General features: G+C 45.4%; 4 protein-coding genes across 4 annotated transcripts; 3 read left to right on the top strand and 1 right to left on the bottom strand.

Moving 5' to 3' along the window:
* Positions 1-859: 859 nt before the first annotated feature.
* Positions 860-2,812, top strand: I203_106109 (uncharacterized protein; the record flags this gene model as incomplete). Its single annotated transcript, XM_019147879.1, has 9 exons — positions 860-1,031; positions 1,099-1,484; positions 1,546-1,828; positions 1,890-1,956; positions 2,024-2,059; positions 2,127-2,174; positions 2,228-2,420; positions 2,490-2,568; positions 2,631-2,812. 9 exons carry the CDS (start codon positions 860-862, stop codon positions 2,810-2,812), a joined length of 1,446 nt encoding a protein of 481 aa, XP_019002797.1.
* Positions 2,813-3,886: 1,074 nt separating this feature from the next.
* I203_106108 (uncharacterized protein) lies at positions 3,887-6,342 on the top strand (the record flags this gene model as incomplete). Its single annotated transcript, XM_019147878.2, has 15 exons — positions 3,887-4,098; positions 4,151-4,179; positions 4,239-4,279; positions 4,344-4,375; positions 4,442-4,531; positions 4,586-4,612; positions 4,689-4,732; positions 4,791-4,852; positions 4,912-4,986; positions 5,041-5,386; positions 5,467-5,796; positions 5,866-5,916; positions 5,972-6,030; positions 6,092-6,226; positions 6,310-6,342. The coding sequence occupies 15 exons, from the start codon at positions 3,887-3,889 to the stop codon at positions 6,340-6,342; spliced, it is 1,566 nt and encodes a 521-aa protein (XP_019002796.2).
* An 818-nt stretch (positions 6,343-7,160) lies between these two features.
* I203_106107 (uncharacterized protein) lies at positions 7,161-10,306 on the bottom strand (the record flags this gene model as incomplete). Its single annotated transcript, XM_065517901.1, has 6 exons — positions 7,161-8,063; positions 8,141-8,544; positions 8,604-8,779; positions 8,843-8,932; positions 9,003-9,129; positions 9,175-10,306. 6 exons carry the CDS (start codon positions 10,304-10,306, stop codon positions 7,161-7,163), a joined length of 2,832 nt encoding a protein of 943 aa, XP_065373205.1.
* Positions 10,307-13,159: 2,853 nt separating this feature from the next.
* Positions 13,160-15,293, top strand: I203_106106 (uncharacterized protein; the record flags this gene model as incomplete). The annotated part of the gene is made up of 8 exons (XM_019147876.1): positions 13,160-13,557; positions 13,644-13,712; positions 13,772-13,804; positions 13,864-14,038; positions 14,103-14,112; positions 14,180-14,726; positions 14,825-14,871; positions 14,938-15,293. The coding sequence occupies 8 exons, from the start codon at positions 13,160-13,162 to the stop codon at positions 15,291-15,293; spliced, it is 1,635 nt and encodes a 544-aa protein (XP_019002794.1).
* Between the last annotated feature and the right edge of the window lie 352 nt (positions 15,294-15,645).

Raw genomic sequence — 15,645 nt, 5'->3', positions numbered from 1 at the left:
ATATATATAGATGGTCCTTGAGAAGTGTCCTTGACAAACTAGCTTCCGCTTGAGGGGAAAAAGTTGACCACATGATAACACTCTCGTCCTGTCTATGCCCAACAGCTTATCTTTGCATGCTGGCTCAGCTGTAGCTCGCTAGCTACCCAAACGGTGAATTCGGTTACTTACAAAGTGGTCGTAAAGCTCTCAGATACCCGAAGTTCGGCTGGACCTATACTGGTACTCTCACGCCGCGGCTTTCGTCTGTTCTCAACGTCACAAGATGCATTCAGTGCGGAAGACCGATAGGCTGAATGGTTGAGTAATGACGCTGGGAATTAGCCAAGAAGGTACATTAAAACAATATGCCTTAATTATACTCGGTTGAAGATAAGAGACGCTTGAGAGAGATGGGGACATGAAGCGGCAAGTGGAGGTAATCAATGTGGCGCGCCTTTTCACTAGCGTCAAAGCTTATTTGCTCCCTTGTCCGTTTTAGCGCATCGACAGATCTCGTTGTTATCTCAGACTCCTGGCACGGCAGCCGCGAAGTAGGGAGCATCTCAGCGTTTGGTGCTGATTATGGAACCTGTTATCCCAGTCAGCAGATCTACGGCAGAGCGCCGGCCATATCCGGTCCGTACTTTGCTCTGTCATACGACGTCTTGATAGCAACTTCCCACTCTCTTTTTCAGCCGATCGGATTAACGGGTCAAACAACTTCGGACTAAGCCGATATCACATGAATAGCAGAGTGGAAGGATTGATTGGTTGAGGAGTGACAGCGTAGATACAGATACAGTCGATTATAAGTGAAATATCGCTGCAACAGTGATCATTTCGGTGACATCGTTGTATATGATTACCGTTTCTCAGAATGCCTATCGCGATCAACAACACTCCTCCTCCACACCCTCATCTCCCTATACCGCTAGGCGACCTCTCGGTATGGCAAAAATCGACCAGAGATCACCCTTTATTGAACGCGGGAAAGGATGAACCGCTGCCTGAATCTGCAGACATAGTCATCATCGGCTCGGGACTATGCGGTGAGCATTTGGATCTTATCGATCTGCGAGGATGTAAACAGTAGATGAGCTGATGCAATTGTGTCAGGCGCTGTTACCGCTCATTCGTTGCTTACCGATGCGAATCGACCTGCATCAGTGGTAGTCTTGGAAGCTAGGGAAATCTGTTCCGGTGCTTCAGGTCGTAATGCAGGCCATTGTCGACCAGATGAAAGTCGAGGATTCACCGCCTTTTCAGCACTTCACGGAAAGGAAGAGGCCAAGCATATCTTAAAATCCGAACGAGAAACCTTCGAAAGGGTTGACGAGTTCATCCAGAAGACTGGAATAGATTGCGAATGGACACCAAGAGATACATACGATGTTAGTCTTTCGGAAGATTTCAGAGATTATGCAAGTAAGGCTTTGAATGATCTTCTCGAATGTGGAGGGAAGCCGGAGGTGGAGGAGCTTGGACAAGATCAAGCTGTGAAGGTGAGTCCTCCATAATGACTTGCATGATCCTTTGCCTACCATCTGACTCGTATTCAATTAGGAAACACGTGTCAAGATTGCTCAAGGCGCTGTCAAGTGGTGGGCGGGTACGGTCAATCCTGCGAAGCTCACACTCGGTATACACTCACTCAATCAATCGCTTGGCGGGTACTCTTTATTCTCACACGCACCGGCCCATGCCGTTACTCAAGCGGACGATGGAGAATCGTGGAATGCAGAAACCCCAAGAGGAAAAGTGAAGACCAAGAAGGTGGTCTACGCCACCAATGCTTACAGTGATGCGCTATTAGGAGAACTTGGAGGTCTCATCGTACCCACTCGGGGTGAGTTTTGGTCACCAAAAAGCACTCAAGATGCGTATTGCTAACAGAGGATCTCATACAGCACAAGCCATCAAACTGTCACCTGCTCCAGTGGGATCTGAACAGTTCCCTCGTATCGAAGGAAGCTAGTGAGTCGCGCTCCTTCGGAGATGTATCACAACGTTGCGGTGCTGATTGCTGACCTGACTTCCTTAGTTCTCTTCGATATCTACCTCAGCATTTCTACTCAGTGTGAGTCTCTGTTGGGTGCATCGTGCTATATGGAGACGATGAGAACTGACCTTTTCCCTGTCTCCAGATGCTGTCGGCCAGACAACTCCATCACCCTTGGAACTTCCCGGAAATGGTGAGTCATGGGGTATTATGGTGATGACCGGGCTAATCTCCTGTCTGCACTAGGCATGGCATGTCGGCAGCTACGGAGGCCTCCATACATAACACAGTAGATGATTCCTCTTACTCGACTGAGGTCACTCAGAATGCTGTTGAGCAATTTGTCAAGCTTTTTCCCGAAGGTGGATGGACGAGTGATGGTATAGAAGAAGGAAAGGCCAAAGGTTATGAGTATAGTTGGACTGGAATTATCGGCATGGTATGTCACCGTTCTGCATCGACGTCAATTTGATAACTCTGACTGAAGTCGAAACTGTATCTGTGATAGACCCCGGACTCGGTGCCTTTCATCGGGAGTGTCCCAGGCAGGCCTGGTCAATATGTTGGCGCAGGATATAACGGTCATGGTAAGTAAGAGCTCGGGTTGGATTCGATGTCGAAAGTCGATTATTTATTCATCGTGATGTAGGTATGGCACGTATCTTCATCTGCGGACCCGCTCTGGCAAAGCACATATTGACGGGAGAATGGGATCCAATCATGCCTGCGTCTTTCAGGATTACCGAAGAGCGTTTGATCCGATTGAGGAAAGGTCTGGACAAGGGTAAATTGAGCAAGGATGGAGGGTTACCCTCGCAGCTAGATGTGTAGAATGATGCATCATTATATAATGATTATTGTACTGGATCATGTAATAGTTATGCACGTATTTTGGGAACACAACAACCAGGCGACTATACGAACGACTGACACCTCGATGCTGCGTCTGACAATGTAAAACAGACCTTCATGACAACAACGAAAAAAACTTCTGGTCGGCAAAAACCTCAACAACACAGCTATATACGCAATTGACACAACCCCGCTTGTTGAGTAAGACTCATGCGATGACCCTGTTCTCCTTAATTTAATGGTTGACGATATGACCAGTTTCCTGCTTATCTAATGTTGAAGATCGGCTACGTCGTCTTCAAGAGGCGCCGCGAATAGAGTTTGTAAGCTTACCACGGAATATATAGAAGGCATCTTTAGTTGCAGAATACTTCTGGATTGAAACAAGAAATATGATTGGTTTTATTAACGAAGTTCAAGGAACCCCGTGTGAACGAGTGACCTCTACTTGTGAGATGTGGTGCATTACCTGTCGTCAACGATAGGTCGCAGTAGCTGGGAGATCGTAAGGGGGTATGAGCCTTATCTATGTATTCCCTGGTGCTAAATTTAGCTCATTCCCAGATTGGAACCAAGTTTGAACCTCACTTAACACGCTAGTGGCAGCCGCCTGGAGCGTCTGAGAACTTTTTAGCGAGACGTGGCGAAGTGCAGATAAGAAGATGTTGTGCGTCATTGGAGGAACGGAGCCAGAGTGGGCCATCCCACCGCAGTACACCTGCTGATACAACATAGATAGCGCTTGAAATAGATTGGAAACCCGTCGAGAGCCGAACAAAACTACAGCTGTGCGTATGATGATAGGCCCAGCTCGTCATCTGGTACGGTCTTGTCCGAGTGAGAAAGCACGTGTCCAGGATCGCCTATATATTTACCGATATTTTCAGATAAGGAGATAAGGCTCGGACGACAGCATTATATAGAGCAACGGGCGAGTCTTCATATATCCCACTCACATCACATCTCATTGTAGCAGACTATCTCTCGAGAAACAGTCACTAATACAAAGACTTGAAGGCTTCGTTTCGGTTAGCGCAATAATCACTCTTCGATATGTCTGCGACAAATCCCAAAGTGGAATCGGAGAAGAATTTATCCAGCGTTGAAGTCACTGCAGTACCTCAATTCAGTGACAATGCGCATCATGTAGCTTTGGAAGATGTAGATGAAGCTGCAGCCTTCGTTGCTGGGTTTAAAGGGGAGATAACCAAAGAGATGTCAGATAGAGTACGAAGAAAGTGTGATCGGCATATGCTGCCTCTAATGTAAGTCTGGAGACTGGTCTTTTAGCATGATCGTTGACAATCTGTTGTCCAGGATGGTACTGTATTTTGTGCAATTCACCGGTGAGTGAATTTAGACGGTATCGGATGCAATTCTCACCTTCATTCCGATACCAATACAGACAAAACGACACTAGGATCATCCGCTATTCTAGGCATTAAAGTAAGACCGCTCATATGGACCTTCCCGAAGGAAATCGGCTGATATCCCGATTGCGTACCAACAGACTGATAACCACCTCACACAAGGACAATACAAGTACGCCAAATCACCCCAATGTCCTACCCGCTGCCGAAAGCCATACTGACCTGACACCACTTCTAGCTGGCTGGGAACGATATTCTACTTGGCGTACCTTGTATTCGAATGGCCTCAATCCGTAGCTCTGCAAAAATTTCCTCCTGGTAAATGGATGTGAGTTGCTTCGTCACGTTCCAGTCCAAGGCATACGCTTATGAGTGACTCCAGGGCTTGCAACATTTTGGTATGGGCCGTGTGAGTAATAGTGTTTAGAATCTCTCATGAATGGTCACTGAGCCCATATCTATTGCTCATGCTTACCTTCATCAAGTGTTTTGTGCTGTCATGCTGCTTGCTCAAGCTTTGCGGGACTTTGTGAGCGAATATCATCAATATCAGTCTTGAGACTTGCGCTGATTCCAATACTTGTTAGTCGTCTGCCGGATGTTCTTGGGTATCTGTGAAGGCTCAATCACTGCCGGATTCTTGATCCTTGTAAGTGGAACAGCACATGACAAATCAGGGATGAGCTCATTTTGGCGTTACTCTCCTAGACAAGTATGTTCTACACCCACGCCGAAGGTACTCAACGGGTCGGATATTGGTTCCTTATGAACGGTACCGCTCAAGTAAGCCAAAAAGAGTACTCGTTTATTAGTCTAGGTGGCTAACCTGTTTCGTAGATCTTCAACGGATTCGTCTCTTTCGGTGTATATCACATCAATCCTGAGATCATCCACCCATGGAAAATTTACATGATCATCACTGGTGGTATCACCCTAGTCGTCGGAATATGCTTTTGGTTTTTCATCCCTGATAACCCTATGAAAGCTCGTTTCCTAACTCATGAAGAGAAAATTATCGCTATCGAGCGATTGAGGGGTGAATCTACGGGTATTGAGAACAAGACTTGGAAGAAGGATCAATTCATCGAAGCTTTGTTGGATTGGAAATCATGGGCTTTCGCCATCTATGCTGGGTCCAATAATGTCGCCAATTCTTTGACCAACATGACTCAACTAATCATCAGTAAGTTCAACCTCTACATGCTATGGACTGTATCACTTCTCAAGTCCGAAAGCTAATCCGATGTTGTGATGCTCACGTAGACTCTTTTGGATTCACCGTCGGCCAAACAGCATTACTAGGCTGCGTATCTGGAGTGATCGAGATTCTCACCATCTACTCATCTGTATTGGTGGTGAAGAAATTCCCCAATGCCAGAGCATATGTCGGAGCATGTTATTCGATCCCCAACATCGTTAGTGGAGCATTGTTGATTGGACTTCCTTGGTCTGCCAAAGCTGGTCTGTTAGTGGCGATGTACCTTGGTGGAGTTGGTACACCGGGTTTCGTATTGAGTCTTTCATGGTGTGCGGCAAGTACTGCTGGACATACTAAGAAGACCACTACCAATGCGATGTTATTGATTGGCTATTGTGAGTTGACCTGGACTTATATCTACTCGTATTTAAGTACATCGGCTGATCATTATGTGTGGTGGACAGGTTTAGGCAATTTGCTATCCCCTCAAATGTGGGAGGCTAAATACGCACCGAGTGAGTCGAATAGTCTTATACGCTTATAGACAAGTACTAATCCGAGATCTGCAAGGGTACTACATCCCATGGGGCATCATCCTCGGTACATACGTTATCAACCCAATCATCCTGGTAAGTATATCTCTTTATTTCTCAATAGTCAGTCACCGACCGATTATGGATGTTTAAATAGCTCGGAATCCGATACTTCCTCAATAAGGAGAACAAGCGTCGAGACAAATTGTTCGAAACTGGTCAAGCAGAGAACGAAAAGTTCGTGGATGAACAAGGAAGAGAGATCGATTCTACTTTCCTGGATATTACCGATGTGAGTATCAATGATCCAACATACACGCTCTTATGCTCCACGTGCGATTAGACTGATCGATTTGTGTGAATCTTTTCCAACAGAGAAAAAACCTTTCTTTCCGATACCCACTCTAAGATGTTAAGTTCAATCACTATGTGAATGCTGCATCGAACTAGAGGGCAGCCGAAATAAGGGACGAAAACACGACGATACGGAAGGGGAGAGGTATTGTAGCAAGTGAGGGAAATCCTCGTTGCTGGGCATGACACAATACACAATAAGAAATATCAACGAATGAGAGGTTGTAGTAAAGCAAGAAAGGTGACAGCAGCGTTGTATGGATCTAGATGGATAGAGGAAGTTGTATAAGTGTGATGTATTCATGTGTGGGGGGTAGAGAAAATGTTTTGGTATATCAGGTTGGCACTATAACATCTGAATGTACTACATTTAGGTGAATCATCAGTGGCTGATTGCAGAACTGCATTATCCAAGAATTGTGGCCTAAGCGATCGATGCACCGTACACGAGAGCAACGACACTTACTTAATGCAACACTTTATATTGTTTCTGTCACACCCATACGGAAATTGAACAACATACAACTAGCGGCAAGATTATTAACCCGCATATCCAAGAAAATGTCCAATATTCATTCCCATAAATCTACAAAATCAAAAATGTTTGTATACCTCAAGTATCCAACTATGTGTGTTGTTAAAAAGGTAATATATGACTTCATGTATATGTTATATGTTTATTGTACACAACTCACAAGAATTGATAGAAATGGTGCACAATCATCCTTCGCATTATCGTATATTTTCCGTGTATCTATATCATGCTTGATCATCATTTCGTGCTGTATCGTAAATTCCCATTGATCGTTTCTTGTATCCTTCCCATGCCTCCTTTCTTCAAAATCTCTATGATTCTCCTTCCCAAATCATTTCTACAATTTACCAGATTCCAATCCTCCCAAAAACCTATCCTTCCCTTTCTTGCCTCCACCACCTAGATCATCCAGATTCACCGTCGTAGCCCGCGACTTATCTTCAAATTCGAATGGTGGAGTCCCCAGATCCATCTCGCTCGAACCTTCACTCTGGTTTTCACCCATGTATTGATTCTTCTGCAAGTGGGAAAGAGGGTTGTTTATTCCTGAATTCAAAGTGGCGAATTGATTGAAATTGCCTTCTCCGGCCGTTGACATCGTTACAGGGCCCATAGATAGAGTCGATGGATTTAGAGTAGTCGATGATAGAGAGTTGGTATCAGCGGAACTTGTGAATCCCCAATTCGACGAAGACCCTCCTCCATGCCCGCCGGTATTCATAGATAAGTTGATTTCGGGTGAAATCCAAGTTGACGAAAATGGTTGATTCGGATTTGAGAATGTATCAACATGATCGAACGTGGTTGTGGCTGTGCTGGGATTGGTAGATGTACTTGTCGCGCTAGAGAGAGGTAAGGGTACTTGACCGGATGTTATTTGGGGTTGATTCTGATTTTGAGCAAAATCCATCGCTTTGCTAGTATATTCAAATTCGCTCAGCGAGCTTGAATCACTACTTGCACCCGAAGAGGAAAACTTCATATCTGGTTGGGAGAAGGATCGTTGTCTCTGATGTTGATAGTGTGCAGTAGATTGTAAGTGACCCAAAATGGGTAATTCAAGTGGTGGAGTCTGTACTCCGCCTCCTGCAGTGGATGAGAACGAAGTTGAGGCCGACATTGAGGGGAATCTCCAAGAGCTGCCAGACGATGATCTTGTTGGATTTGTGCCTCCCATGTTGTTCGGGAAGATCTGAGAAGACAGATGTTCTTGCACTCGTGAGAATGCCGATAGTAATACCTGCATTGGCCATTTCACGTCAGCGACAATTCTACCGAGGCGGAGAGCACACTCCCTTCAATAAGCAGTACACTCACTTCTTTATCACCTGTCAGTTCACATCTTCCGCCACCGTTCGTCTCTTCCCCAGTGAAATCGCCAACTTGTTTCCAAACCCCTTGAGGCGTTGGTGAGTCATCTCCATTCCATGCAGCATACTTGGCAGTGTTCATGGACAGCTCGAAACTGATCGCCACAGCTTCTGTATTTAGAGATGGATTCTGTACTGATTGCAAGTTCGATATCGAAGTTGTGCTGATCGGTATCTCGATTCTGAACGTATCCGTCTGATGTACAACGTAAAGGTACAAAGAAGGCTGCGCGGAGGGTGTGAAACGCATAGAAGCTGCTAAATCAGGATGAGAAATACCTGTACCAGGCATGAGGAACCTCGTCCAGTTGGCAATTGACAGGACAGTTATGGGAAGAATAACCAGGTTGGCTACACGAGAGTGTAATCAGCAGATGGTCGGTATGCAGAAGGAAATATGTGGCACCTACGATCGTCATCATGAATCAGACCCCTCAATGCGTCGATATCTACTCCTTTGTTCGAACCTCCTTTCGATGTACTGGTAGAGGCTGACGATCGGTGTCCATGTGAAGAATTACCACCTCGAGTATGTAGAGACTTAGACATATTGGCATCTCTTTCTTTCGCTCGGGATTTTGATCGTCTAAGAGGCACAAGCGCCGTGTCAGCTTTGTTTACCAAGATCAATAACTGCCACGAAGCTAACCTGTTTTGGAACCAAATTTGCAAAGTTTTGGGTCTCACATCTGGACCCAATCTCTTAGCGAGAGCTTCTCTAGCTGGTCCATCGGGATTCCTACAATCGAAAGGACACTCAGCTATTTGAGGTGATACGCATTACGCATTACTACAACCGGGGGACTCACTTATTCTCCTCATACGATTTGATCAGGATTTCCAATTGTTCCTTTGTAGGTTTGAATCTCGGAGGTTTAGCTTCCATCGGAGGTGTCGGTCTCATTCCCATTCCCATTCCCATGCCCATTCCCATACCTATAGGCATACTGTTATATCCCATGGGCATACCCATGTTCATACCCATGCTCATTCTGTGTGCTCCAAACCCATCGTTATCCATTGGCAGATGAGTGAGATCGACTCCAATGGCAGGTGATATAGCAGTCGCTGGACTAGGATGAAATACCCGTTTCGTTGGTTCGCCCGTCATGATCGGTACAGAGGGTTGTCTGCTCAGTCGAGTAGGCTGAGATAAGCTCGAAGGGTGAACGTGCGGATGAGGATGATTGTTCATCAAGGAATTGGGAAATCTAGGTGAGGGGTAGGGATAAGAATTGGGCGTGGCGGAAGATGAAGAGGAAGGTGAAGACGAAGCCAAGGTCATTAGGGTATTTGACCGCTTCCTATTCGTTTGAGGAATAGCCGCACTGGCTGAAAACGTCCGTATGGGTCCACCAGGTCGATTAAGCTGAGGATTGATAGGCGAGGGCGCAGCAGATCCTGCTCCGGCGCCATGTGCAGAGATCTGGCTCTGCAAATTCTGGTCGAAAGTCGGACTTGAAGTGGTGAACCCAGCTAACATCGGTGAAAGACCTGTCAAAGACATATGAGAGGTATGGTGCATACCGTGTGATGCAGAGGTGTTAGGTGGCGGAGGCGGCATAAACGCATGATCCATAGCGGAAGCTGGGTTAGTCGCACCGGACCATTGGGTATTGGCAGTTGAGGGGGTTTGTACCAAATCATTATTACGAAATAACATATTAGGATTCGCAGATCTCATTCCTGAAGTAGTGGTCGAGAAGGGGTATTGAAACTTTGTACTTGCCGAAGCTGGAGTGGTATGTGTCGAGTCCATCCCTTCCGAATTGCTGGAATTTTCGATAGAGGGAGTGGTCGTACCGGTACTAGAAGGGTTATTCAGATGGTCAAATGACCACAGTGGTGTCATGGGTAAGTTCGTGGATGGTTGAGCGGAATTGTTCGTATCTGCATTAGTCCAGAATGCCGACGCTCCAGCTGAGTGATCAATATTGGTCGTGGGTTGAGGTGTGATATTGCTATCGTGGCTGAATTCGGGTGTACCGCAGGACGTGGTGGATGAGGCAGGTGTAGAGGATGGCAGTCGGAGTGAAGTAGGGTCGATCATCTGATGATCACCTTCTCGATCCACTACAGGAGGAAACTTGAATGGCGAGCCTGTTGGCGACATGACGAAGTATCAATTGTAAAGGAGTGTGAGTGTATAATGAGCGTTGAAGGGCCCAATCTATCGACATTGTCAGTACAGGTGAGACCAATGCAATGGAACACCGATGTGGATGGGGGTCGATGACTCACTGTAGTACTTTTTGGTCAAACGATATAAGGTCCGAGGTTATTGATCCTAAGATTCAGAGTATAAGAACATTAAATGAAGATTGATGGTTGAATAAAAATCTAGCTTGTTCCTCCAGGGAAAGAAAGTTGAGGATGAAAAGGGATACACTGATCCGGTGATGACCACAGTATATCACTGGAAAGTATATCGTTATCGAGCTGACCTATTGCGGATATAGATAGAGTAGAATAAAGGAGCGGATCTCGAGGGTGCTGGAGAGAGAGGTCGTGCTGTATCAGTCGATACGGAGATGCGATATCAAAGGAAGTGATCACGATCGGTGGGAAAAATACGTCCGTCCGTACGACTGGTCTAGAGCCTAAGTTGTCGTTACAAGTCACAGACCAGTCCGACAGGTGACGTATGAGCCGTGAAGGAGGGCTGTATAACCTGGGCCGAACATAGGAGAAATAGATCTTTTGTGCTTGTTGAAGACCGTGACTTTCGGAAGCGAATGCTGATTGAGCTAGGAAAGAAGGACAACGTCTGAGAGATCAGGGTGAGATAATCTGATAAGATCGGATCTGATGATGGTATGAGACTATTATGGGGTAAATCTAGAATTTGCGGGTGAATATCAATATGGATAGATGAGTGAACTGTCAGATATTCATGAAGATGGAGATATGGATTTCAAGGGGAGAGTAAGGGAAGACGATTAAAATCCAAAGAAACCAATGAAATACAAAGGAGTGAAGTCCTTTTCTGGATTTGTTGTCTTCTTTGATATGTTTGCCCGTGAGAAGAAGAGTTTTGACGTTTCTTTGGAAAGAGGAAAGAAAAAGGAGAAAGACGTTTCTTGAGAAGATAGAGGAAAGGAATGACAAAGGAGGACGAGAGTGGAAGATATAAGGAATAAAGGAGAGAGAAAGAGGAGTGAGTATACCCCTAGACTTTTTAAAGTATTAAACACTCAAATATAGTGCAGGGTGGCACACTCACCTTGCTGTAAGATACAACGAGCCAACCTTAACCATATCTCATCCATGGTCGTCTCGCTAAATGTGAACAGATTTCTAGAATTCTATACTGCAGTGAGGTAATTGAGCCATATGGTGCACCACAAGGTATGGTGATCTACACCGGCCCTGGAATCTCGTGTAATTGCTGTTTTGGTATGACCGACCGATCTTGGAACCGACAATCGTCTGAAGAGGAACGCCCTACACCAGTATCATTCCTTTATTCTAGCTATCACCTATCACAGGACCGAGTCTGGAAATCAATGGTAACTATCTGTCTGGACCTTTTGCCGACGATCGTAACCTGATCACCAATCGCGCCAAACTGATTTTGCCGACACTGCTTGATGGGGTTTGACTCCACAATGAGAAGTTGACAAGGGAGCGTGGATACAAACACAGTCGTCAAGCCTTGTTTGATTTGATAGTCTGGTAATGATGGTCATCGACAAAGATGGACAGGAAAGATCGTCTACGGGGAGAAGAAAAGATAAACAATGAGATATGGTTATCAAGAAAGCATCAATGATGGACCCGCAGTTCCCATCATATCTCATAACACCCTCATCAGTAGTCATCAACATTCATCAGGGAATCCATACGTGTTCTGTAACAGGTCCTAGAAAGAAAGACTGTTGTTGTGAGTGCAAAACTCAGGAAAAATGTGTATTTCATCTCGTCATTCCCATTTCCAGAGGTACGAAGACCGGAAGTCCAGAGAATTGGTAAGCTGGGAGAAGGAGAGGAACATCGACTGATATCTTCTTTCATCATGAAACATAACACGAAACACAAATGAAATGAAGCACTGACATATGGACATGACATCAACAATCCTCGGCTTCTATATATTCATTGATTGATCTTTCGCCTCTTTCGTCGGCTCTTTAATTCACCACAAAGAAAGGAGGTTTTGTTGCATTTAAAGTTGACCTTACTCCGAATTACCATCTGAACCTAAATCATCAGAGTGGGGCAAAGGGGTTTCTCTGATGCTGTTTCGGATCAATATCACCTGAACGGGTGAAAGGGTCATTCGGTCCGGACGGCTAAAGGATGTTGCTGAGTGTTGACTTTATGGTTCGAGATGATGGGTGCTAGTACTAGGTACGATAGTGATCGATCAATTTCATTCCATTTGCCGCCATAGTTGGTTGTCATTTCGCATGTCGCGATGATGTACCTCGACAACCAGAGACGATGTGTGTATGAGTCAATGTGAAGGATGACATGATACATTTTGTTCCTCCAAATCGAGTTGCGACAGGTATGCGAGAAACACAGTCGTGATGGGGTATTATATATCTCTGCCGAGTACTCTGTGTGTGTTTTCCCAGTTGTCAAGGTTACAGTTTGAAGAGAGAAACAAGCATAATACAACAATACAACGAACGCATGGACCCTCGTGTTGAATCTGTTAACTACCTGTGGCCTGTGCGTGTTTCTGTTTCGTAAATTGATTCCGGCTGAAATAAACCCAGCATAACATTCGAGTATCCTGAATAACCGGAGATCAAACTGTTCATTCACTCAATTCCTTAAACGATGATGTCGCCCAACTTCCTTTGCTCACCCTTGCGTCTTTCATCCTTGCATATAATCAATCACATCACATCAGATCAGATCTACAGTGCTTGACTCGGAAGGTTTCGTTTTCACTCCGCGGCCGGCTTGTCCCATCATTTCCCCCGTCTGACGCCCAACACTCAACACCCGATACTAGATGACTCCTTCACGACCTTTCAAACCCGAGGACACTTATGAAAGTATATATTCAGAGACAGAGGTAGACGAAGAGATCAACAATCTACTTTCTTCTTCTTCGTATCCTTCTTCTTCAGGACCCTTCAAGCCATTCACTAAACGATCATCACCTAACGTATTGATCATCAAATTCAAAGAGCTGCTCTCACTGCCCTATGAGCTTTTCTTTGCTATAACTGGTTTGATGGGTATAGCAAATTATGTCAGACACATAGTACAGATAATACCCTCAAAGCCAGCTACTATCTCCTTGCGCGAGATAGGAGGGGCTAAGCCAGAAGTTCGAGTAGACAGGTGGATAAAGGATAATGTAGAGAGCTTGAAAGGTGTTTTCAAGCCTGCTTGGTGGGCACCCAAGTGAGTTGGCAGATCAGTCCGCAACGGAGATGCACGTGAAGAGAAAGGGAGAAATGTGTAGAACGAGCTGATTATGTGCCCGGTAGCGGTCATCTTCAGACGTTCTTCACTGTTTTAGGGGATTTCACGAAGGTAGATAAAGTACATTACGTGAGGTGAGCCCATATGCTTATAATTGAGCAGTACTCGGGCAAATGGGCTAATGACTGTATAGAACGTACTTGCGTTTACCGGATGGCGGAACAATGTGCGCTGGTTTACAAGTGCTACTCTCTAGCGCCGACATGAGCTTATACACTTTTCCAGTGGAATAGATACCACACCTGTAAACCACCAACCTCTCTCAGCAGACACCCCGACGATAGTAGTCTGTCATGGGCTGACTGGAGGAAGTCACGAGTCATATGTTCGAAATGTACTTTCTTGGGTGGCAAGACCGAAAGACCAAGGGGGGATGGGTGCGAGAGCAGCTGTGGTCAATGTAAGTGTCCGCTGTCATTATCCCCGGAGATGAAAGGTGTAGCTGAACTATATTGTATCTATAGTTCAGAGGGTGTGAATGAACCTGTATCCGATATGAACTCGTAGCATCATTGTTGATCTCTTTCATTCCTTTTTCTAGGCGCTGGCGTTCCAGTAACATCACCTCAGATGTATTCAGCCGGAACCACCATGGACCTAGCCATAGCACTGCATCACCTCCGCCACAAATACCCCTCGTCTCCATTGTTCAGTATCGGCTTCTCTCTCGGCGCTTCGGTCCTCTCGAGATATCTAGGTGAAGCGGGAGAATCATCATTATTATCTGCCGGAATCATTCTTGGCTGTCCATGGGACTTAACTTTGATGTCTCATAAATTGGATCACGACTGGTTCCATTCCCGCGTTTATTCGTCGGCATTAGGTCAAAATGTTCTCAAACTGTTTTTCAAAGCTTATGATGCCAATCCACCCATTTTCGACGCTGATGATAGTCCGGTGAAAGAATTTATGGATGAGTTGAAGGTGCAGAAGAATAATATGGGATCACATACTAGGTTGAGGAAAGTGGACGATTTGATGGTTTGTAAGATTGGTGGACCGAGGAATATAGGTGTTTGGCCTTTTAAGGATGCAGAAGAGTATTATCAGTGGGCGAGTCCTAAGAGGCTGATCAGTCGTGTCCGAGTGTAAGTGCATGTCGGTATTGCTATAGCTGCTTTGCTATGCAGATGAGAATAGCGAGTATGGGAGCGGAGCTGATTGTATATGTTTATGTGTTGAATAGACCTCTCCTAGCCATTAACGCCTTCGATGATCCTGTGGTTGATTGTAGTGGGTACTCAATAGCGATCTGAGAGACGAAAAACTGACGAAACATACTTTTTATTCATGAAATAGCTGCCCTCCCCTTAGAAGAGCTTAAATCGTCCACTCACGTCGTAACGGCCATAACAGGATCAGGAGGACATCTGGGATGGTTCGACGGCCCTTTCCCATTATGGTCACCGACCAAATCGAAACATCGATGGGTCTTGAAACCAGTATCGGAATTTTTGACTGCTACAGCGAGAGATCTCGACGTCGTCGGAGGTAATATAGATGTGGTACAAGAAGAGGGATGGGAGTGGGTTGAAGACGATCAGGGACATGCTATACCTGGACTACACAGAAGGGGATGGAAAGTGCTTAAAGAGGGTGAGGAGATTCTGGGTGAGGGGGATGAAGGTGAGACCGGGGTGATACAGGGATTATAATCTAGTGCGTCGACTTTTTATATAGATGGGAAGTAGAGCCATAGATATCAGTACTCAGGGGTCTGATGCACAGCCATTTCTTCTTAGTCAAGCGCTATGCTTAGCAGGTCCTGTCAAAGTGACGTGAATGTAAGATGGCCGTGCGAAAGAACTTGAATTTTATCGTTCCTTTGATCTGCAGGAATTTATGCTGATCGACCAATATGAACTGTGACTCGTCACATCTATAATTGGACGCTTTGTGCTCGCCTTGCTCTTATGTAGTCACAGATAACCCTGTTCTCATGCTTGCATTGCGGCTTAATAGTTTATTCAACCGTATTAAGAATATTCAACATCAGTCAGAGACAGA

This window comes from Kwoniella mangroviensis (assembly GCF_000507465.2).
Source record: "Kwoniella mangroviensis CBS 8507 chromosome 1 map unlocalized Ctg02, whole genome shotgun sequence".
Taxonomy (NCBI): domain Eukaryota; kingdom Fungi; phylum Basidiomycota; class Tremellomycetes; order Tremellales; family Cryptococcaceae; genus Kwoniella; species Kwoniella mangrovensis.
Note: the sequence above shows the minus strand (reverse complement) of the source record. Positions and strands in the feature narration are given on the sequence as shown.